The 21473-nt window shown below is 47.5% G+C and overlaps 5 protein-coding genes across 13 annotated transcripts in view; 2 read left to right on the top strand and 3 right to left on the bottom strand.

Annotated features, from left to right (window-relative positions):
• Nucleotides 1-625: 625 nt before the first annotated feature.
• On the bottom strand, nt 626-4334 carry zgc:110699 (uncharacterized protein LOC325371 homolog). Of its 4 annotated transcripts, none has more exons than XM_062471382.1 (7): nt 4113-4334; nt 3560-3660; nt 3092-3148; nt 2910-2983; nt 2147-2297; nt 1556-1649; nt 626-1240 (listed from the first exon to the last, which is right to left on the bottom strand). In XM_062471382.1, the coding sequence occupies exons 2-7, from the start codon at nt 3636-3638 to the stop codon at nt 1051-1053; spliced, it is 645 nt and encodes a 214-aa protein (XP_062327366.1). In that variant the 5' UTR covers nt 3639-3660; nt 4113-4334; the 3' UTR covers nt 626-1050. The 4 variants fall into 4 exon arrangements, with proteins under 4 accessions (XP_062327366.1, XP_062327367.1, XP_062327364.1 ...); XM_062471383.1 differs by having other exon boundaries at nt 2147-2294; XM_062471380.1 differs by having other exon boundaries at nt 626-1649.
• A 224-nt stretch (nt 4335-4558) lies between these two features.
• On the bottom strand, nt 4559-7241 carry harbi1 (harbinger transposase derived 1). 2 transcript variants are annotated; one of them, XM_062470617.1, is made up of 4 exons: nt 7099-7241; nt 6178-6540; nt 5567-5878; nt 4559-5279 (listed from the first exon to the last, which is right to left on the bottom strand). In XM_062470617.1, exons 2-4 carry the CDS (start codon nt 6533-6535, stop codon nt 4903-4905), a joined length of 1047 nt encoding a protein of 348 aa, XP_062326601.1. In that variant the 5' UTR covers nt 6536-6540; nt 7099-7241; the 3' UTR covers nt 4559-4902. The 2 variants fall into 2 exon arrangements, with proteins under 2 accessions (XP_062326601.1, XP_062326602.1); XM_062470618.1 differs by lacking the exon at nt 7099-7241 and adding an exon at nt 6770-7018.
• A 105-nt stretch (nt 7242-7346) lies between these two features.
• On the top strand, nt 7347-13212 carry atg13 (ATG13 autophagy related 13 homolog (S. cerevisiae)). 4 transcript variants are annotated; one of them, XM_062470611.1, is made up of 18 exons: nt 7347-7519; nt 7840-7920; nt 8191-8271; nt 8390-8509; nt 8646-8692; nt 8784-8924; nt 9015-9055; nt 9151-9247; nt 9362-9460; nt 9542-9635; nt 9802-9900; nt 10472-10561; nt 10892-11022; nt 11107-11227; nt 11360-11437; nt 11758-11871; nt 12012-12140; nt 12266-13212. In XM_062470611.1, exons 2-18 carry the CDS (start codon nt 7852-7854, stop codon nt 12341-12343), a joined length of 1629 nt encoding a protein of 542 aa, XP_062326595.1. In that variant the 5' UTR covers nt 7347-7519; nt 7840-7851; the 3' UTR covers nt 12344-13212. The 4 variants fall into 4 exon arrangements, with proteins under 4 accessions (XP_062326595.1, XP_062326594.1, XP_062326597.1 ...); XM_062470610.1 differs by having other exon boundaries at nt 9151-9259; XM_062470613.1 differs by lacking the exon at nt 9802-9900.
• Nucleotides 12498-21473, top strand: part of LOC134027666 (high choriolytic enzyme 1-like) — a 71072-nt gene continuing 62096 nt past the window's right edge. The window contains exon 1 of the mRNA XM_062470628.1: nt 12498-12501. Within this exon, the coding sequence (XP_062326612.1) occupies nt 12498-12501 (4 nt within the window). The remainder of the gene's footprint in view (nt 12502-21473) is intronic.
• Nucleotides 14949-21181, bottom strand: arhgap1 (Rho GTPase activating protein 1). 2 transcript variants are annotated; one of them, XM_062471548.1, is made up of 13 exons: nt 21033-21181; nt 19354-19583; nt 18590-18685; nt 18390-18477; nt 18061-18192; nt 17806-17892; nt 17616-17714; nt 17407-17514; nt 17169-17245; nt 16994-17071; nt 16746-16874; nt 16386-16489; nt 14949-16297 (listed from the first exon to the last, which is right to left on the bottom strand). In XM_062471548.1, exons 2-13 carry the CDS (start codon nt 19502-19504, stop codon nt 16127-16129), a joined length of 1320 nt encoding a protein of 439 aa, XP_062327532.1. In that variant the 5' UTR covers nt 19505-19583; nt 21033-21181; the 3' UTR covers nt 14949-16126. The 2 variants fall into 2 exon arrangements, with proteins under 2 accessions (XP_062327532.1, XP_062327533.1); XM_062471549.1 differs by having other exon boundaries at nt 19366-19583.

Below are 21473 nucleotides of genomic sequence, written 5' to 3'. Positions count from 1 at the left end.
ATGTTGTGTTGCCATCTCTCCATCCATCCATTTCTCTATCCCTCCATCCCTCTGTGGCTTGTGGAACACAGCATGTGGAAGCCTGTGTGACTCCTCACCAGGGGGACTGTGTCCGGTGTCAGTTCAGATGGGCTCTTGTCCCGTCTGCTCGCGATGCTGTAGTGTCACACCCCCAGGACATGTCAACTGGTCTGGAACACCTAAACAGTTTATTACACAACACTTGTAAGATGGACTGTCAACTGTATTTTTTCACAATTATTTCTAAAGGGTTCTGAAAACGTTGGATTATTTTGACAACGGTTTTGTTTACTGGTCCTTTTTTTGTTGCCTTTGAGTCCTACCCTCTCTCCCCCATCCCTCTCCCCTTTACCCCCAGCCCCTGCCCAAGACCCACCTGTTACCTGTTATGCAGTGTCTGGCCAGTCCACTTTCAGAGTGTCAGAACGAGGAGATTTTTGGAGCGTTTGATCAATTTGTATTTATTTATTTTACCATTTTATTAAATAAAAGTACAAAGTCTTCTTGCTCTGTATGTTTTTCTCTCCCACAATAGCACTACAATCATTACAATAAACTAGACATCAATCATCAAGACAAACGCAACGTTCAAACAATTGCTGTAATATATTTATTTCCATGATGACAAACACATTAACACAGTAGCAGTGAACATAGTTCATGCAAGTGTCTTTGAGCCTTACCTTCCTGGTAGTCTGACATCAAAGAGCAGGCTGATATGGCACATACTGTAGAGTACTATTATAACTACTATGCAAAATCACACACAGATAATCAGTCTCTTCTACACACATATACAGTGCATTACAACACTGTCTTCACATGCTCCCAGTCCCATCAACAGTCCAGAACTCTTATCTTTCTTCCAGTGGGTTGTGCTGGGCTGGTCCTGGATGTCTAGAGGGCTGTGTCCTGTTAAAGTACTGCCCGCCATGGACCTAGTGATGTCAATAGTGTGGCTTAGCTATGTAGAAAATCTTCCACACTTCTGGGTGGTTATAATCAAGTGACCTATCGGGACCAGTTCATTTACCACTGCATGGTCTTGCTGCGGGTGAGCCTGCTCCTTAGCGCGTGCGTCATCTGCAGCATGCGGGAGCGCGTGTCCATCACCAGCAGGTGGCGCTGGTACTCTAAACGCACCTCCCTGACCAGCTGGGCCACCGCTGTCTCCACGGCAACGCAGCCCTCTGCCACCGACAGCTCGTAGAAACTGCATCTGGACACACACACACACACAGTTAAAAGTGTATGGTGAATGGATGGATGGAGGGATGGATGGATGGATGGAGGGATGCATGGATGGAGGGAGTGATGGAGGGAGGGATGGATGGAGGGAGGGAGGGAGGGAGGGAGGGAGGGAGGGAGGGAGGGAGGGAGGGAGGGAGGGAGGGAGGGAGGGATGGATGGAGGGAGGGATGGAGGGAGGGATGGAGGGATGAACGGAAGGATGGATGGAGGGAGTGATGGATGGAGGGAGTGATGGATGGAGGGAGTGATGGATGGAGGGATGGATTGAGGGATGGATGGTGACCTGAGGTCTGCAGCCAGGGCCTGACCCTCCTCAGTTCTCACAACCCGCCCGTTCTCCATGTCTGACTTGTTGGCCACAATCACTGTAGGGATGCCTGGGATTCAACAGAACAGAGCTCAGACCCCTGGCACACCTACCCTCACATACACACGTGCAGCACCAAACACAGGCACACACACACAAAGCAGCTTAGCCACACACACAAATAGACACACATACATGCTTAGCATAGGCACACATGGAAACAGATACACCCACACACAAATTATATTGCTCTAGAGTCTAGATGGTTTATCTGGGGAGGAATTTGGAAGGCCACCGCTGTAAAAAGTGACAGTTGACACAAGCCACCCTGCTCACAAGGCTGTGCAGTGGGGCCGAAAGAGACTGAGTGACTCTCTCATCCTTCCACCTGTACTCTAACCCCTGCTGAGACCCTTTGTCCTGGAGACTGTCTCTCAGGGACAAGCCTCATCTACTTGCTCAGCTCTTCACCAGGGTGTTGGGAGATTAGGCACGGGTCTAGTGGTCTTGTAGCTGGGGTCTAATGTCTAGTGTGGGTCCAGTGTATCTCTTAGCCAGGCATCTTACCCAGGGCCTGCTTGATGTGGTCGATGAGCCTCTTTAGACGTGAGACGGCCTCAAAGCTACTGCGGTCCGTGATGGAGTAGATAATGAGGAAGCCATCGCCCCACCTGATAGAGCTCTCCAGAGATGACCCTGTAGAGCCAACACACTCCTGCTGGGGGGAGGGGGCATTGTGGTTACAGAGACTGAAGAGAAGGAATATAGGAATAGATGGATAGGTCATCATTATCTTTACATGATCAGTATACATTCCCTCATTCACATACAGTACCATCATTCACTCAAACCCCTTCTCTCTTGACCACACAAGATGACTATGATGAGTTTTTCAAGGATGGTTTCACTGAGCTCTTCCTGAGATGAAGTCGGGGAAGTCTATTCCTCCACATCCTTCTTCAACATTAGTCACAGTCAAGTCCGTGACTGCTGAGTTTGCCCAGTGAGAGCGCTCTCTCCCTGCCACCTCAGATTTCTCTTTCGTTATGTTTGATCGACGTCAGCCGTTTAGTTAAAGCCACATCAGCAGAACTTTAAGAGCCAGGATTCAGGAAAGCTCATGAAAGGAACAGTATAGAAGTCTGGATGCCATCTCAGACCATTTTCCAGTCTGGCCTTTATGAAGCTGACATCAAGGATTAGCAGAGAACACAGGGACCTAACCTGACAGGGAGCAGAGAGATGGAGAGACAAGCCTAATTCACCATAGAGAGACAGAGAACCAAGAAGCCAGTCCTTAGACAAAGGGAAATGTGTGATTGGACAGTACCTTGTTGGCTGTGTCTAACATCTCCACATCGATTGGCTCGTTGTCCACAGTTTTCCGACACCTGTAGGTGACCTCTGAAAGAAGACAGCACAGACACGCTGGCTGTCACCACAGAGAAGTGGACCCAGCAGAGACACAGGCCAGGCAAAGATTATATAAGGGACAATAGTGTGTGTCCTCACCCTTTTTATGGTCATACTCTCCTATGAAGCGTCTAGTGATGAATCTTACACACAGGGCTGCAGGAGAGACAATACACAGCAGAGCTCAGCCGGACTAACACATCATGACACACCTCCCCTTTCTTCCAGAACTAACCCTTTGTAGACAAGACATTGTGTACAGGCCCCATGAGGAGGCCCCATCCAACTAGTCTGTTGAGCAATACTGTTAGTTATACAAATAGATTTGTATAGAACGGTCCATTTCTTTACAGATAAGCTATAATCTGTTGTAAAGTTACAAAAGGCTCTTTCCACAATAGATGAAAGCTTTTCTGTTTCTTATCCTTAAGAGGATCTCCATCTCTTTATCTGTGATATTGTTCTTATACATAAAAGGCTTCTCCATACCTCACACTTTTAATTTGTTTACAGAGTCCGTCAAAGTGACCTCTGGCCCTTCCAGATGGCTCTTGTCCGTGGTCTCACCTGTCTTTCCACAGTTGTCTCGACCCAGAACCACCAGCTTGGCCCGGTTCATCTTTCTGGGTTGGCTGGATTCAGTCATGGCTTTTTTTTTGCTGTTGCCTCTTTAGTGTGAGAGAAAACTCAATGAATGTAGTGATGGTGACATTACCCTGTCCAGCAGAGCAGAAGGGTGGTACTTCAGAAGAAGCAAGTCCTTGATACAAATCATGAGTGAGCTGTAGCTGTTTGTGTGTCCCACTTTGTGTGTCCCACTTAATCACACTTTCCAGAAACAAAAAAAGAATAACTTTGGTTTACAGTGTTGCCTCCTTCGCAGAGTGCCTATTTTCTTTTTACATTTGTAAGTATGATCAACCAATGTAACATGCTTTTTGCTTTGTACTTTGATCTTCCTACTGGATAATAACAACTAAGATTCAGAAACAAAGCAACTCAGTATATTTTAACTACATGAATTAGATTTCTAGTTAACACAAAAATACTTTCTGCTATTATTAACAATTATCAAACTTTCTTTGTCTAACTTAAGCACACCTGTTTGCTGTCTACTTACTGCGCCACAGCCGGGATCTTTAGTTAATCACAAAAATGTGGGAAGACAAACCAGGGTTTGTTCTCTGTGAGTTCTTGTCTGAGGTTACAATGCTCCACTCCACCAGCCCTCCGTTGCACTTAGCTCCCCTTTCAGAGTGAAATTATTTTTGCTTTTTGAAGGCGCGCCCCTTTAGAGTCTCATTAAGTTAGGGTGATGTATTGCTGCTGACAGGCGGTCGTCCGGGGATGTGGAGGCAGGCGGACATCGCCTGCTCTCTGTCACTGGGGCACCAGCACTGTAGAGGTCTCTGTTAAGCTCCTCCTGAAGTTCATCTTGGCTTGGAAATGCTGAGTGGTTTCTCAATACCTGAACCAGAAAGGGCATTGTTCTCAATCTACCTCCCATGACATACACAAGTCACCTGACCACTTACAGAAAAAGTGAAGGTCGAGTCAGCATGATGATGAGGCACTTTATTCACAATCATCAACAAACAACAACTCTTTACAAAACACACCACATAACGTACACTCCCAGTCAGTACTTTTAAATATGTCTAGAGGAATCTCTGATCCTACTTGCTCAGAGACAAAACAGTTCCTGTCTAGTTCTTGGCTCCACAAACAACCTGCTGAAGCTTCACATATGAAGACATCCAGGACTCCTACACTCTGAAAACATACGAGGACTATATAGAACCATTTGTAGGAACATAAGAGTTCTCTGCAATAAAGTTTGCTCAGGTCAGGCAGAACCATTTAGGGTTCTATATGGCAACAGAACAGCACACAGCCGCGACCAGGTCCTGCTAGCTGAAGTGGTTCAGTATAAGCTCCTTGCGGAACTGAAGGGCCTCAGGGTCCACATCCTCTGGCTTTTCCTCCACCTCATCTGATTGGTCAGGGGTCTCTGTCCTCTCAAAGGTCCAGGCATCCAGGCCGGACTGCAGAGAGGCATTGTGAAGCACACAGCACGCCAGGATGATGTGGGAGCACTTCTCCGGGGAATACTGCATGTAGCCCTTGGACCCGTCCAGGCAACGGAACCGAGTCTGGATGGCCCGGAAGGTTCGGTCTACGATCTCCTGAGTCGCACCGTGCGCCAGGTTGTAGCGAAATTCTGCAGGGGTTTCTGGGAACTGAATGGGTGTCATCAGCCATTTCTTCAGAGGGTAGCGTCGGTCTCCTGGAGAGCAGAAACACATGACTGATGTCATCATACCACAAAGCTGTCTTCACATACCAGCTAAACACACATGTAATAATACTATCACATTATAGTAGCATATGGGAAAGGGAGAGTTTGAGGAAGAGCCTCCATCTAGTCTAGGTTAAGTGTATGTTATAAGGATGAAGCTTGAAAAGTAAAACAGAGACATCAATTTACTCTGACAACGGTGCTCTTTGCATCCCATGGGAAACAATCCAGGTAGCTAGTTTGGATCTCATGAGACACTAGTCATGTTGACCTACCCAGCAGCCAGCCCCCATGGTTGTCCTGCTCCTGGTGCAGCTTGCTGGCACAGGACTGGGAGAAGATAAAGCTGTCCTGGAGGCTGCCTGGCCAGTGGGTCTCTGCGCTGAGCAGCAGGCCCCGTGCGTCACACACAAGCTGGCAGTTCACTGAGTGGAAACCCTTCTTGTTGACATAGGAGGAGTCTTCGGAGTTAGGGGCTTTGATGGCCACATGCACACAGTCAACCACGCCGAGCACGTCGGGGAACCCGGCCACACGGAAGAACTCATCCTTGGACTGCTGCTTGGTAGCCTCGTCCCTGGTGAAGCCTGGGAAAAAACGCAGGGATGATCAGACTCTCAGTGATATGATAATGGATTGTTGGCTTCTTATAACTTTCCTGACTCTGAGAAAAATACGAGCAGTTTTATAGACAACAACTTACGAGACAAGAGGCTGAAGGGACTAAGAGGCTTTTTTATGGTGTGATTGAAAACACATGTTAAACAGTTATCCCTCCAGCCTTTCAGATCTGTACCAATTACAGAGGCCAATTAAATAGTAAGTACCAGTAATATATGCAGTAATATATAGTATGGGCAAACTGTAATTGACCCAGGTCTGCTACCTATAAACTCTGGGGCCTTCTCCACCAGGGCTCTGGTGACGTTGGTGACACATCTGCTCATAGAGGCCTGGCTGATGCCGATGGCATCACCCATGATGGTCTGGAAGGATCCTGAGGTGTAGAAGCCTAACGCGGCCAGGACCTGCACCTCAGGGCTGATGGCTCGGGAGCGCTGGGTGGGTCTGGACAGCACATCCCTCAGCAGCTCCACCAGGTAATAGATGAACTCCCGAGGAAAGCCAAATGTTGTCAGCAGGAACTCATCCGACACCGTCTCGATGTCAAATCGATCTAGGGTCTTGTGTCCTCTGCCGTGGAGGAGCAGGTCGCAGTCCAGGATGGCTATGGGTATAGCCATGGTGTCTGAGAGAGACAGAGAGAGACAGAGAGAGAGAGAGAGAGAGAGAGAGAGAGAGAGAGAGAGAGAGAGAGAGAGAGAGAGAGAGGGGGGGGGGAAGGGGGAGAGACATATGATATTACAGTCATAATGCTTGAGTTGGAGGATATGGGGAACGATCATGGTGATTTATACAATATGTCTCAGTAGAGACAACAACATTTTATAAAACTGGACAGAGCACACTTTAACCACCACTGTTAGCTCTTCAGTACGATATAGAGCTGTTGGAGGCAAGTTTATGTTTCAGTCATACGGTTTGAATATGACTAATCACTGATGTGATGTGACTAGCGAGTTTTGGAAGCAGTCTAGACAACGAAGCTAGTTAGCGATATGTATGATTCATGTATGGCTAGCCAGCTAGCTAGCACTATCTTTCTAGCTCCGTAAATGAATGAAAGGTTGAATGAGTTAAGTAAAACTCGTTCCAAAGGAAAAATAATGTAAAATAATACTCTTAGCAGTGGCTTCTAACGTGCAAATCATGATATATATTTTCAATCAGGCAATGCAAAACCTACCTTGGCTTGCTTTGTTGACAAAATGATGAACTCCTAATCTGCTCACTATCTTAAATTTAAGAAACGCAGTTTCGTATTTCGCATTTGTGCTACACTACAAATATATTTGGTAATACAACTCCATAATATGTATACCATTTAAACGTTTAGATTATTTGAATATCTACAATAACACTTTAAATTGTTTATCGTGATTGTAAATATTTCTGTGAAAGTGCGACGACAAATACCTAATTTCCAAACACGTCATTGCTGACCCGAAGAAATAAACAAAATATGGGCAAGCTTGACAAGGCTGTTGTTCTTATTATTCACGATGTGATGGAATAAGCAACTGCACATTTTTTTTTACAAAAACTATAACGTGTTCAGTAGGCTTTGAACGTAGCAGAAATTGTGATATAAATGATTGTGATGAGCTGTAAGTATGTGCGTGGACGTTGTTATTTTAGCTAGGCTACCGCGTAGCTAGCACGCCTTGGCTTAATATGCGTGCAGACCCGCGGTAGTTAGATAGCTTGCCTGCTATAAACGACATTAAAAAAGAGTAGTTTGTTTAAGTGGGAGTTTTTTTACTTGTGAGATTATATTCTCAGAGATAACCAAAATGTATAGAGAATATTCAGTCTTTGACGTCAATCAGTCTTTGACAAGTTAGCCATCTACGTTAATTATCGAGCAGATTGCTGGCTAGCTACCTTATCTAGCTAATCTAACGTTGTTTACGTCTTGACATTGCAGGGGCATGCCATTATGGATACTGACCTGAGTCCCCAGGATAAAAAAGACTTGGATAAGTTCATCAAGTTTTTTGCTTTAAAGGTAAGATTTCTCAAATGAATCTGTAACGAACTATGTTTGAACTGATTCTGTCCTGTCCAGATTGCACTCGAGACCATTATCTCCACATTCAAGACCAATGTTAGAGTCAGACTATTCCCGTCATTATGTGATACATAAAATATGGAGTGCAGAATCATGATATAGGTCAAATCATACCATGCAAAGAGCTAATTTACATACAGTCCAGACATGTATGTTTCGTTAAAAATGAGGTATGTGCCCTATGTTCCACTCTCTGGCTGTCTACAGACGGTACAAGTGATTGTCCAAGCACGGCTTGGGGAGAAGATATGCACCCGCTCCTCCTCCTCTCCCACAGGGTCTGACTGGGTATGGTACATCTCTGTTATCTGTTGTTATTCTATGGACAGATCACACATCTGACGAGCACCCATTCAGCTAATGGTGCATATACATTCACCATTATCAATATCCCTCTCTTCCTCAGTTCAACCTGGCCATTAAAGACATCCCTGAGGTGACCCATGAGGCCAAGAAGGCTTTGGCCGGCCAGCTGCCTGGCATTGGTCGCTCCATGTGTGTGGAGATCTCCCTCAAGACCTCTGAGGTGAGCTGAGGCGCTGCACACATGGAGCACCAAACATCTGTGTAATCACACCAAACTACCATGTTCCGAATGTCTAGGATAAACAAGATGGTCTTGTGTGGACAGTTTGTCATATGCTATTTGTCCTATTCCACAGGGCGATTCAATGGAACTGGAGACATGGTGTCTAGAAATGAATGAGAAGTAAGTCTGTCTTTGCTGTTGGTTTGCAGTTTATGTCTATTGTAGTTTTTGCACTTGGTGTTAATCTTTATCATTGCCCTGGCTCGTTCAGGTGTGACAAGGACATCAAGGTGTCCTACACTGTGTACAACCGCCTGTCTCTGCTGCTCAAGTCCCTGTTGGCCATCACCAGGGTCACACCTGCCTACAAGCTGTCTCGGAAGCAGGGCCATGACTACGTTATCCTCTACAGGTCAGCCACGAAACACAACCATCACATACATCCTCTTCTACATGATCTTATGTACAGACGACCTGACGAACACATTTCTTGCTTTTGCAGGATATATTTTGGGGAGGTTCAGCTAACAGGATTGGGGGAAGGTAAAACGATTTCTCCTATCACTGGCATTATTGAAATGAACTTAGTATTGCAAACTGTGATGATGATGATGATGATGATGTTGTTGCTGTTGCAGGGTTCCAGACAGTGCGTGTGGGGATTGTAGGAACGCCCATCGGCACCATCACCCTCTCGTGTGCCTACAGGACCAACTTGGCCTTTATGTCCACCAGGTACACCACACAGTATGTGTTCTAGTCCCCTTCTGCACCCACTGCACCACACAGTGTATTGTGTTGTCTCCTCCACTCTTCCTAACCTCCTGTCATCCTTTCCCCATCCTACAGGCAGTTTGAGCGCTCCGCCCCCATCATGGGAATCATCATTGACCACTTTGTAGAGCGCCCCTTCAGCAACATGGGACACATGCACCCATGCAACTACAGGTGGGTTTGCCCAGACACACACACACACACACACAACTAAATGGTTCTAAGATACGTAACAACAGCTTGTCCTCTTTCCAGAGCCCCAGGTGACGAGGAAGGAGGAGCGTACGCTGGAGTGGAGGACTCCCAGGAGGTCTGCACCACCTCCTTCTCCACCTCCCCTCCCTCACAGGTAGGCAGCCAGCAACTCGTACTAGCAGCTCCTCCTCTCCTCTCCTGGCTGTCTTCTCCTATCCATGCTCTGTGACAGTGCTTTCATTTTCCACCCTTCCTCCCTCTCTCTCTCTGTCTGTGTCGGTGCCTCCCTGTGTCTGTGCTCTTTCTCTCTTTTTGTGTAGTGTGTGTTCACTGTCAGTCAGGCACAGTTTAAGACGCCTAAACCGGCACTGATGGACACTCTGAAGGTCCCCATGCTGGGCGTGGCCCTCTCACACCAAGTGAGTCCTGGAGTAGAGAGTGAGCAGCTTTCTCCCTGTCACATACACACACACACACACACACACACACACACACACACACACACATGAAGACACACTCATGAAGAAACACACACACACTGCCTGGTGTGCCTCCGCGGCCTGGCCTGTCTTCTATTACCTCCTAACATGTGATAGAAGGATATGGTGTTCCGGAGCTTGGCCACAGAGCATGGCTTTTGTGTGTGTTGACGTGAACATGACCTGCTCTGTTAGCCAGGCCTGGGAACCAGAGCCTGGTGGGAAGAACTACTGACCCCTTCCAACCCCTCCTGACTCCACCCACTTCTCTGTCCCCCCTCGTCCAGCAGTCTGATGAGGGGTGACTTGTCCGACAGATCTCTGCTCCTACTCCTGTACTCCAGCCACCCCTCCACCCCCAGACTCTGCTCCTACTGCCCAGTCCTGCTACATGCTGCCATCCTAACACACATTCACCCACATCTATTGGGCTTGTCTTCATATACTCTGTATCTTGTGTGTTTCGATTTACCTCTCTATATATATCTTTCTCTGTGTTTCTCTTTCCTAGCTCTACAGTTCTCGGATGTCCTATCAGCCTCCAGGGCTTGGCGCTGACTACTGCCACCCCTCAGCCTTAAACGCTGCCAACCCCCACCAGGTGCAGTAGTGTGCCTTGTACACACACACACATACATTTTTTCCACCTAGGCCTAAATCTCTTACCATTTAGGCTTAACACAAATCTACTGTAATTTACAGAGCTGTTACCGAATGGAACTTTCTTCCAGAACACGTTAATGAAAGTGCCTTTTTCAAGAAAACAAACCTTTTTTTTTTTTATGGAATGAAATGACCGAACAAACAGTGGACGAATCATCTTCTTTGCTTGTATTTATTTGTTATGTTTTTAATAAAAGCTTAATAAAGGACACACACACACAGCCCTTAACACAGGCCCCTGCTTTTGTCTGTGCCACATCCTGTGTAGGTGGCACTACCTGGGAAGGAGGGCGGGGTCCCCCAGGTGCCAGCCCAGCCATGCCACGGTGCCCAGGCTGACCACGGGCGTGTCTCCTCCTGCCCGCCTGCAGACCACGTCCCTGCCACGCCCTCCAGCAGGTCAGGCCTATCACGTGACCCGGTCTGACCCTCACTAGAACAAACATGTCTGTTCCTCTGTGATGCAAACGGTGTGTGTTTCAGTGGAGAGGAGACAGAGGGTCTGTCCAGGAGCTCAGAGGTAAAGAGTGCCTCCCCCTCTGACATCATAGAGACCACCTTCACCAGAAAGGTTGGAGCCTTTGTCAACAAGCCTGGCACGCAGGTAAGAACTGCTAATAATAACATCTGACACACGGGTAGACTTCTAAAATGGCTTCAAACTAATCGCATACTCAGAGGATCATGCCATGGAGGCTAATCTTTTTCTGCGTGTGCGTGTTTGTTGTCTTGTCAGGTAACCATGGCGAGTCTGGACCTGCCATTTGCAGCGTTTGCTCCCAGGGCACATGACCTGGAGGAGAATGACCCCATGGTGAGACACTTATACACACACACAGATTTGAACCCTGGGATACAGTGGAGCTGATAAAGGAATAAGGAGTTGACCTTTGAGCTGGAGTACATTTTTATTTTGATATACATATATTTTGGGGGGTCATTTTTGGCTATATTCTTGATATTGACAATTTGATAGACAGGAAAGGCAGGGAGAGAGAGAGAAGGGGCAGTAAATGGCCCAGGCTGGATGGAAAGGCCTAGCTTGTACTTCTACCCGGTGAGCCAGCGGGATGCACCTGGAGTTGACCTTTTTATTTCCTATCTTGACTATCTCTTCCTTCCCCCCTCCCCCAGGTTCAGCCCCCAGACTCCCCCACCTCCTCCTCCCCACTCCAGGGCAGCCTCCACTCCCAGGGCTCAGGGGAAAGCACTGGACAGCCGCACGACGACTTTGTCATGGTCGACTTTGTAAGCAGATCTGTCCTTTCCTTCTCTTCTTCTCTCACGAAGCACACAGCCCATGCTCTCTATGGCTGGCTGTATAGCTCTGCTCTAGCTGTGTGTGGTAGAATACTCCCTAACTCTTCTATGCAATGTGTGGTCTCCAGAAGCCTGCATTCTCCAAGGATGACTTGCTGCCCATGGACCTGGGGACGTTCTACAGAGAGTTCCAGAACCCTCCTCAGCTGGCCAGCCTGTCCATCGAAGTCAGCTCTCAGTCCATGGCAGAAGACTTGGTGAGATACATACACACACACACCCCACCTACCTGCGTACCTGTGTTCCTGCGTACCCGTGTTCCTGTGTTCTTTGTGAGTCTGAATCCTCTTGACCCGCTTCCGGGTACTTCTTTCCTCCTCAGGACTCCCTGCCTGAGAAGCTGGCTGTCTACGAGAAGAACATCGATGAGTTTGATGCGTTTGTGGACACACTGCAGTAGGACTGTCCCCACCTCCAGGCTGGCTGGGCCCCACCTGAGGGCGGCCCCTCTCTGTCTCATTGTACCTTCTTACTACCTACCTATTCAGATGTTTTTTTCAAACTTGCTTGGTGTGAGAGCGACCAAGATCCAATGACATCGTCCTGTAGAGAACATGAAGATAAGCGGTTTTTGGTATCACGGATGTGTGTGAATAGAACTGCATCAATTGCTCATTTCCATAGTGTAAATACCAGATTTCCACTTCCTCTCTTGCCCTATCTCCCTCCTTCACTCCCTTTTTCTCCCTCCTTCCCTGTCTCTGAGGTATAGTAGAATTGAATGTGTGTTCATCCAGGAGGTGTAAATAGTGTCCTTCTATACAGTGTGACTCTAAGAGCAAGCCTAGCTATTTTCTTGTTACACCTGGAGCGTCACTCACTTTTTAGCTGAATAGACTGGGTGTGGAAGGAACACAGACACCCATTGGTCCCACCCTCACTCCCTGCCTACAAGGGCATGTACAAACACATCTGAACCTGAGTGGCCCAACACCACCAGTCTCTTGGTTTTGAATCATATTTTCTAAAGGAAGGTGGAAGGATACAATGTTTTGCTTGTTTTGTCCCAGAGCACAGTTTGGGACTTATCACTACTCTAATTATGTATCGAGACCTGGCTCGTCCCCTCAATCGCCTCATGAAGTAAAAGGTGACCCCTGACAAGAAACCTGATCTGCACTTTCGTCTCTCGTCCCATGAATCTGATCTTCTAGGCATTGTCAATAAAGCAGCATGGTCCTGTTGTGTAACAAATAGATGTTTTATTTCCAAAACTGTGCTACATGTATTTTCTAAACACCCATAAAAGCACAGAGACTGTTACCGTCACCTTTAATTGTTTTAATACTTTGTATTCACAACATATATAAAAAGTAAGATCTTGGAAACGATAGATTGCAGTTAAACAGTCCAAACAAAGGAAGATATGTTCTCTAGTAGAGAAACGGAATTGTCACTGTCACCACTAGGAACCATAGCAACGATACAGTCTAGAATAGATGAACATACTGGCACTGGGTCAATACAGGACAGTAGGACAAGGAGTTGGTCTCTAGTATATTTTGAAGTGCCTGTTTCAGTAAGGCACACAGACACAAAGGGGGGGGTCTACTAAGCCACTGGTATGCATGTCAACATCTTAGTATTGACATGACTGGAGGGATCCATATTACACAGTAAACAATAACGAGGCAGAGCAGGCGTCCCAGTACAAGGCTAACTCCTCTGGCTTCTTCAGTCACCTGGCAGGGGAACCAGGCAGGGGAACCAGGCAGGGGAACCAGGCAGGGGAACCAGGCAGGGACAGGGGGCAGTTCTTAGTCTGTGTTCTGGGTCACAGCACACCCATGTTTGGCCATCAAAAACATATAAAATAATTTTGGAAAATAATAAATTGTACAAAAAATAATAAAGAAAATGATCAGAGGTTTCCAATGCAACCATGATTCTTTGGTTGATTTGAAAAAGAGCAAAACAGAACAAATGGACAATTTGAAACAGCTAAGTAAGGCTTTTGAAAAACAATGTAATTGATAATTAACAACAATGATGGTTAGTTAATGCACTCAGAACCTACGGTAAAACAAGCTAACATCAAACAGCTTCAGCCCGTCAGATTGGATACCGTCGCAACAGCCTGTCATGGAGTCCAACACTATAAACAGCCTGTCAGGCAGTTGAACCCAGTGACCATAACCTGCAGTTGAGCCCTGCAACGCCCTCTAGTGGCTTTCAGGGTACACAAGAGACTAGTTCATATAACACAGGCTAGTTGCTGCCGATGACTTGCCAAACTGTTATTAAGGCAAAGAAAAATATGGATGAAGAAATCACACAATGTATTTACATGATTGCCAAAATCACATGCATGACAAAAATCACGCTAGATGTAATCACTTGTATGACAATCACGCTTCGCATTATCACTGTGATTACAGCTCATCTGGGATATGAAGAGGTTACATGGTGAGAAGCATCAGAATGATCCTGCGCCGGACTGATTAGAGCATCCAGGAGAAGGATGCTGACAGAATTAGGAGCATGCTCCAGCTAGGACAGAGTTAGGAGCATGCTCCAGCTAGGACAGAATTAGGAGCATGCTCCAGCTAGGACAGAGTTAGGAGCATGCTCCAGCTAGGACAGAGTTAGGAGCATGCTCCAGCTAGGACAGAGTTAGGAGCATGCTCCAGCTAGGACAGAGTTAGGAGCATGCTCCAGCTAGGACAGAGTTAGGAGCATGCTCCAGCTAGGACAGAGTTAGGAGCATGCTCCAGCTAGGACAGAGTTAGGAGCATGCTCCAGCTAGGACAGAGTTAGGAGCATGCTCCAGCTAGGACAGAGTTAGGAGCATGCTCCAGCTAGGACAGAGTTAGGAGCATGCTCCAGCTAGGACAGAGTTAGGAGCATGCTCCAGCTAGGACAGAGTTAGGAGCATGCTCCAGCTAGGACAGAGTTAGGAGCATGCTCCAGCTAGGACAGAGTTAGGAGCATGCTCCAGCTAGGACAGAGTTAGGAGCATGCTCCAGCTAGGACAGAGTTAGGAGCATGCTCCAGCTAGGACAGAGTTAGGAGCATGCTCCAGCTAGGACAGAGTTAGGAGCATGCTCCAGCTATATGACAGAGTTAGGAGCATGCTCCAGCTATATGACAGAGTTAGGAGCATGCTCCAGCTATATGACAGAGTTAGGAGCATGCTCCAGCTATATGACAGAGTTAGGAGCATGCTCCAGCTAGGACAGAGTGAACAATGAGGACAGAGCGAGGAGCTCCTCACAGCAGAGGCCTGCTATCAGGAGACTGCCAAAGGCCTTAAAGGGACACGGTCCTGCTTGATCATGAGTAAACATTTAGAAAGTAAGGCGACGGGTTATAAATGTATAAACACAGGAAAAGCCATATCCTTTAGAATACAAACACTCTTATACTCAAATGTATCATTGTTATTTTAGTGCTTTAACAGGTCTCTGTAGCTCCATCCAGATTTGTGATTATCAAACAAGCTGTGACTAAAAGCCTTCTCCCACTAGGGATGATAAGTGTGTTTACAACAGGAATCAAACTGTTCTCCAACTGCTCATAAACCACTGGTTCAGGAAACACGCTCAGGCAAACACAACATGATCAGCGATATTGATACGCCATGACGTCTATACTAATGGCATCTACACTTGAACTCATGGTTGATTTGATATAGAAGTGATCCAGACAGCATCACAGAGAACATCAGTTGTCATCCAGTACCGTTAATAGACCTCTGAAGAGGCATGAATCTTTAGGAGAATAGATTGTCCTCATGGTTTTGTACCTGGAGACTCCTGTTCACGGCTGAATTATACGGTTAAACTTCCTGAGTTTACAACAGGGGAGACCTTAAAGCCCTCAAACCTGACGCTGACACGCAATCTAAGGTAGTCAATCTCCCCTGGGAATTTGTTTTCCTTCTCTCTTTTCTATCTCTCCTCTGGTCCTCAGTTTATGTTACAGCTACACTCATGCATTTGGCAACATTACTGGGAGAGGGGGAGGAGTAACACATAGGAGTCACATGAGCGGACCAACTCTCAGACAGACGGGGTCAGGGGACAACATCAAACAGAGGGCTGGGGGGAAGGGGGGCATGGTCACTAAGGGACAGCTGCCTAAAGGGGTGGGTAAGGGTTGAAGGAAGGGCCAAGGGCAGGGAGGGGGAGAAGGCCAGGGGCTAGGCCAGGGGCATGGGCAGGTACAGTACTGATCCCTCTCCTCAGGCAGAGAAGACCAGGTGTTGCTGGTCCAGCAGGTTTTTGGTGAAGTTGTTGATGGGTCCGATGGCGCTAAGTGTCATGGCGGCATCCTGCCCCCACAACAGGTTGGGCCCAAACACCACCGCCAGGTTAGAGTTGGTCATCTTGTTCACCTCACTCTGTGCAGACACCTACACATAAAAACACAGAATGAGCTCAAGGGTCTGATAAGAAGAAAATAGACAAATCAGCTGCTAGAGAGGGGAAATGACATCATACCAGAGCCAGGAACTGGATGAGAAACTTGAGAGACTCATAGTTCTCCTCTGGTAGGTTCTCCAGCATGCTGCGCATGGCCGACACCTGGGTAGAGCTGTCCATGTCTGACACACACAAACACACACACACAATCACAGTGTAAGGGTCTGTTTGTGGGAATGTGTCAAGAGCGTGTGATCACGAGTGTGTCAGAGAGTCAGAGTGTGTGGTTGTGACCTTCGATGAGTGTGTTCGGCACAACCGTCAGCGAGTGTGTCGTGTGTGATTGTGAGCGTCAGCGAAATTGCGGTGTGTCATTGTGAGTGGGTCAGCATGTGCGGCCGTGGGACAGTGAAGCTGAAGAGTGTGCGGAAGGCGTACTGTGGAAGTTGACTATGTCGTTGTAGAGCTGGTAGGTGAGCAGGGGCTCTGGCAGCTCTCTCAGGAAGGTCTTCAGGATCACAGCAGCCAGGTGGACGTCCTCCATCTGGGAGAAGCTCATCTCCTCACCTGGAGGGAGGGGGGAGGAAGGCGGGGAATATCAGATGGGTTTGTCTATGGCTAGCTCACCTTTGATGTTTCAGCAGTGTGTGTGTGTGTGTGTGTGTGTACGTGGTGATGTAGCAGACCTGAGTTGTACCGGAGCTGCACCTCCTTCACCAGGGTGACGTTGGCCGAGCGCCGGAAGATGCCCTCGATCTCCAGACCTGCCAACAGGAAGACCAGGAGAGTCACCCAGCTATAAACACAGCTGAAGCAAGGCGGAGCCCAGCAGCATCAGTGCTACTTTGGTGTATTTCTCACCCTGCTCTGTCAGGAAGGAGACGGTGTCTCTCATCACCACAGGAATAGGGTCCTCGTCCGAACGCCTCTGTCTCAAACTGAAACACATTTAGCAACGACATCATCATCATCATCATCATCCTCGATATTAACATGATATCGATATCAACATATGCATATTCTCAAAAATAATCATCATCATTCTCCATATAAATATGATCATCATCAAAAAAGACCTGCATGCAGGGTAGCTACCCACATTGCCAAAGGCACTCCGAACTGCTGGTTGGGCAGGGGGGGGCTGCGAGGGGGCGACATGGGCACCTGGGCCGATGGCTTCAGAGAGGCTCGCAGCTTGTTGTCATAGCTACAGACAAAAGAAGGAGGTGGGGGGGTTACAGTTCCAGCCGAACAGGGTGGTAAGCACCCACCTCCCTGTGAACCCCTTAGACACCCCACCGCTCTTACTCTCGCACGCGGGCAGGGATGACGAGCTGCTCACACTTGAGGATGTCCTCTAGCTCGCTCAGGTAGTTGATGTAGTTGATCTTGCGGCCAAACTTGAAGCTGGGGAGAGACAAAAAGCACAAGGGAGTGTGAGCTCATAGTGGTCAGCCTGGACCTTGTAGTACAAGCGGTGGTGAGGAGGGCTGCTGACCTGATGAGGGGCTTGAACAGGATGAGGAGCGTCTTGATGAACATGGTGGGGTGGACAATGTACAAGGCCTTGATGTTCTTCTTGTACCTGAGGAACACCACCATCAACAACAGCATCATCATCAAACCTGCAGCAAATACAGCACACTGAACTCAACGGAGAAACTGTGAAAAGTAGCACGTTCAGACTCGTCTGACGAGGGAGGCATAGATCGACACAAGAAACCGCGTTTCATGTAGGTAACCGGTAACGTACTTCCTGTCAAACTCGCGGTAAGCGTCTCTTATCCAGCTGAGGGAGGGCTTGTTCTCGCTGGTCAGTCCATGGTGGAAGTAGATGAGGGTGTAGTCACTCTCCACATACTGGTCCAGCGTGGCCTTCAGGTACCTGGGCAAGGAAGGGGGGGGGGGGGGGACAGGGGAAGGAGGCTCAGCGGACAGCCTGGCTCTTTACACCTCCCACCATTTACCTCCCTCCGAACAACCCCATCTCTCCAGCATCTCTCAGGGTCAGTCAGCCCCTCATCCTCCCACTTACCAGCCTCGACATCTAAGCGCCCCCATTAAGAAGGGGGCTAGACTTACATCAGCAGCTTGTGGTGGTCCAGCTCATGGTGGGGGGGCATCCTGCAGGCGTTGAACACAATCACCTTCCTGCCAAAGTTATCGTCACCTGGAGGGAGGAGGAGAGGGCAAGGCTGTGAAATAGCTTCCTTGTCACGTACCCATCTATATAAAACATGAATGATTAACCACAGCAAACAGGTCTATTGCTGGAGGCTCACCTGCGACCTCCACTATCTGGTGCCTGGCGATATCATAGTAGGGGTGATCCCAGCTCAGGTGAGACCCCTCCCCCAACTGCCGTGTGATATCTGTCTCTATAGCAACAACAGGAAGAAAAAGCCATTTATTTATTTATTATAAACTGCTAATACAAAGCATAACTCCAACATAATTAAGGGTTTGCGCATTCATAATAACGTGTTGGCATTGTATCAAACCCTAACATTTTCATCTACCGTGTATCACCCTTGTTGGATCGTCACCATGAATGGGCTGTCACTTTAACTAATGCACAGCAGTCAGCCATGCCACTCTTAAAGCACACACCCTATTAAGATAATGTCATCTTCCTCAACGCATCCACCCACCCACACACTGTGCCTCTCAACCACTCCTCCCCTCCTTCCCATCAACCCTTCGCCCCTGTTCTCCTCACCACAGCCTTCAACCACCCCTGTCGATCTCCACTCCTCCTCTCCACTCTCGCTAACTAAACCCCATCCTGCCCACTGCCAGCTGGAGGGCAGCTCTGCTGAACTGTGAATCTGAGCTCCACCAGAACCCTTCCTAGCTCTCACCACTGACTCATGAGAGTCACACTGTTAATGTATGCTTACTGCATGAGGGGGCAATGGCCAACCAAGCTGTACTAACCAGAGCCACACAACAGCAACCACAGTTTACAGTGGAGGGCTGTCAGAGTGCAGATCTCTTTATTTCCATTTCTCACACAGTGCGTACACACAGTAGACATGGAACAAACCCTCTGTCCTACCAGACTTGCTCATGGTGGAAAGGTCTGGGGGCCACTGCTTGTCCTCCATGGGGGACAATTTGAGGTGATCCAGTGCATTGCTGGAGGGGTCGTCTGCCCCAAGGTCATCGCTGAGGTCAACCAGAAGGTCGGAAGACATGCTAGGGCTGGGGGCTCCACACGTGAAAGGCTACAAAGGGAGATGGTCTGGTCTTGGGAAAGGGGGGGCAGTGTGGTTCCTGTAAGAGAGAACAGAGAATAGCATCAACACTGAGAACCATGATGAAAACCCACTGCAACATTACTTCAATACCCAATCAGAAATACAGCTGTTCTGCCTGAGCTGTGAGACTGTGTGTGTGTGTGTGTGTGTGTGTGTGCGCGCATGTGTGTGTGTGTAGTTAGAGCTAGAGATGAGTCACCACGCAGTTAGGGTAGAGAGAAAGGGACAGGGGAGGGCATCAGAGAGGGAGGGAGGGAGAGAGCCCACCCAATGCATGAAAGCCAAATTGTCACTACTACCATCTGTGACAAGGTTAGGCTGGTACAGCAGGTTAGAGCAACAATAGGCAAATGCCATCACATACAATTCAATGAAAGGACACTAGTACACAGTTACACACATCACGTTGTCACGATGGGGTGATCCAACGCTCTCTCCCAAGCTGTGGGGTGTGTGAAGGATCAGCAGTTATGCATTATGCTCGAAGGCGACACACTCTCGTCTCCCCCTCTCTCCAGATAAGATCTGTTCTGACAGTCTGCTTCTTTAAATATCACAACTGGAGAAACACATTCCTGCATGTGCAGACCACGTGAGCGTGGCTGGATTGTGGCAAACCCCCAGTTCCCAGCTCCACACAGCCAGATTAGAAAACCACAGCAGAACAACTGCATCCCCTCCAGGAGGAGGGGGGATTAGCCAGTCGAGGAGGGAGGTTTCTCCTCACATTCCTTTGATGCGCACAAATGCAGGAAATACCTTGGTGACTCAAATTCTGATATTCCATAGCAATGACATAAATAGCCATTTTCACTGAAAAATCGAAATCCACAAACATATTTTCTTTTGGATAATGTAGCTTCCTGTAAGGTATCTATTTTCTAAAGGAGAGCTTCATTGTAGAGCTCCATGTCTACCCTTTGTCAAACAACAAGCCTTTACAATGTTTTGTCCGTTTTTGAAAATGTGTTTAGGCTTCCCCCCAACCGTTTTCCCTGACACCTTGCTGTTACTTAACTACAGCTACCAAGTTATGTGGCTGTTTGACACAAGAAGGGTGAAATCGAGTTATCAACAGATGACTACCAGGCAATGCATTTTGAAATCCGCCCGGTTCAGGCTTATTGCTGGAGGGTATCGTTTGCTAAACTGACATGACGGTCGCAAGAAACTAACGAGGCTAATTGTTATGCAAAACTACCATTGGATTGGCGCGGTCAGATTTGCGAGCAAGATAGACATCCAACATGGCTATAAATTGCAAAATTGCATATCGTGTAACCGCAGAACATGCAGACAACTCATTGCGTTCCAGGAAATAGTCCGAGTCCACACTCAGCCGACGTAGCTACGCTAGCTAACGCGTAAGCAAACGTTAGCTATACGTGCTAACAATATCACAAAGCTTTTAGTTATACCATCACTTAAATATGTTGTCAAAATGTTAAAGAATATTTTGTTTTACCTTTTAATCAAGGAAAACGAACTGAGGATCGCTGCTGGTTCGCTTATAGCTTGGCTCTCTTTTGACAGCTGTGTTCAAGTCACAAACATCCGGTTTTGTCCGGCGGCGAATGGAGTGCTGCGGGATCTCCATGGAAACTAACCGAGATCGAGGCAAAGGTGTGACGGTAACAGGTGCACGAGTAGTAGGCTATCTGAAATATCCCTATTTAATGTACTGTAAATATTATAATATCCAGTATTTACAGTATTCATTATTACATTATAATTATCTGTAAACATTGTATATTGTATAAATAATAAAGCCTACATGAAGACGTTCCACGATAATATGTTTAATGTATTTGTATTTATTAATAAAATAGCAGTAAAGCAGACGATATCAAGCAACTGTCACGTGTAAATGACCCCTGGGTAGGCTTTACACAGTCAGAAGTCGGGA

Source organism: Osmerus eperlanus, chromosome 10, assembly GCF_963692335.1.
Source record: "Osmerus eperlanus chromosome 10, fOsmEpe2.1, whole genome shotgun sequence".
Taxonomy (NCBI): domain Eukaryota; kingdom Metazoa; phylum Chordata; class Actinopteri; order Osmeriformes; family Osmeridae; genus Osmerus; species Osmerus eperlanus.
The sequence above is the reverse complement of the archived record's forward strand: the minus strand, read 5'-3'. Positions and strand labels throughout refer to the sequence as shown.

Excerpts from the sequence above, each read along its gene's own strand:
- zgc:110699 (XM_062471380.1), bottom strand. The coding sequence starts at position 3,638 with ATGACTGAATCCAGCCAACCCAGAAAGATGAACCGGGCCAAGCTGGTG. Across the intron at positions 2,298-2,909 it reads TGTTAGACACAGCCAACAAG|CAGGAGTGTGTTGGCTCTAC; the intron begins GTACTGTCCAAT and ends CCCTCCCCCCAG. Across the intron at positions 1,650-2,146 it reads CCACATCAAGCAGGCCCTGG|GCATCCCTACAGTGATTGTG; the intron begins GTAAGATGCCTG and ends GTTGAATCCCAG.
- harbi1 (XM_062470617.1), bottom strand. The coding sequence starts at position 6,535 with ATGGCTATACCCATAGCCATCCTGGACTGCGACCTGCTCCTCCACGGC. Across the intron at positions 5,879-6,177 it reads GAAGGCCCCAGAGTTTATAG|GCTTCACCAGGGACGAGGCT; the intron begins GTAGCAGACCTG and ends GTTTTTTCCCAG. Across the intron at positions 5,280-5,566 it reads CCATGGGGGCTGGCTGCTGG|GAGACCGACGCTACCCTCTG; the intron begins GTAGGTCAACAT and ends TCTGCTCTCCAG.
- atg13 (XM_062470610.1), top strand. The coding sequence starts at position 7,852 with ATGGATACTGACCTGAGTCCCCAGGATAAAAAAGACTTGGATAAGTTC. Across the intron at positions 8,925-9,014 it reads GACTACGTTATCCTCTACAG|GATATATTTTGGGGAGGTTC; the intron begins GTCAGCCACGAA and ends TTGCTTTTGCAG. Across the intron at positions 11,023-11,106 it reads CCTGCCACGCCCTCCAGCAG|TGGAGAGGAGACAGAGGGTC; the intron begins GTCAGGCCTATC and ends TGTGTGTTTCAG.
- arhgap1 (XM_062471548.1), bottom strand. The coding sequence starts at position 19,504 with ATGTCTTCCGACCTTCTGGTTGACCTCAGCGATGACCTTGGGGCAGAC. Across the intron at positions 18,478-18,589 it reads CCAGATAGTGGAGGTCGCAG|GTGACGATAACTTTGGCAGG; the intron begins GTGAGCCTCCAG and ends TCCTCCCTCCAG. Across the intron at positions 17,246-17,406 it reads TTCGGAGTGCCTTTGGCAAT|TTTGAGACAGAGGCGTTCGG; the intron begins GTGGGTAGCTAC and ends AATGTGTTTCAG.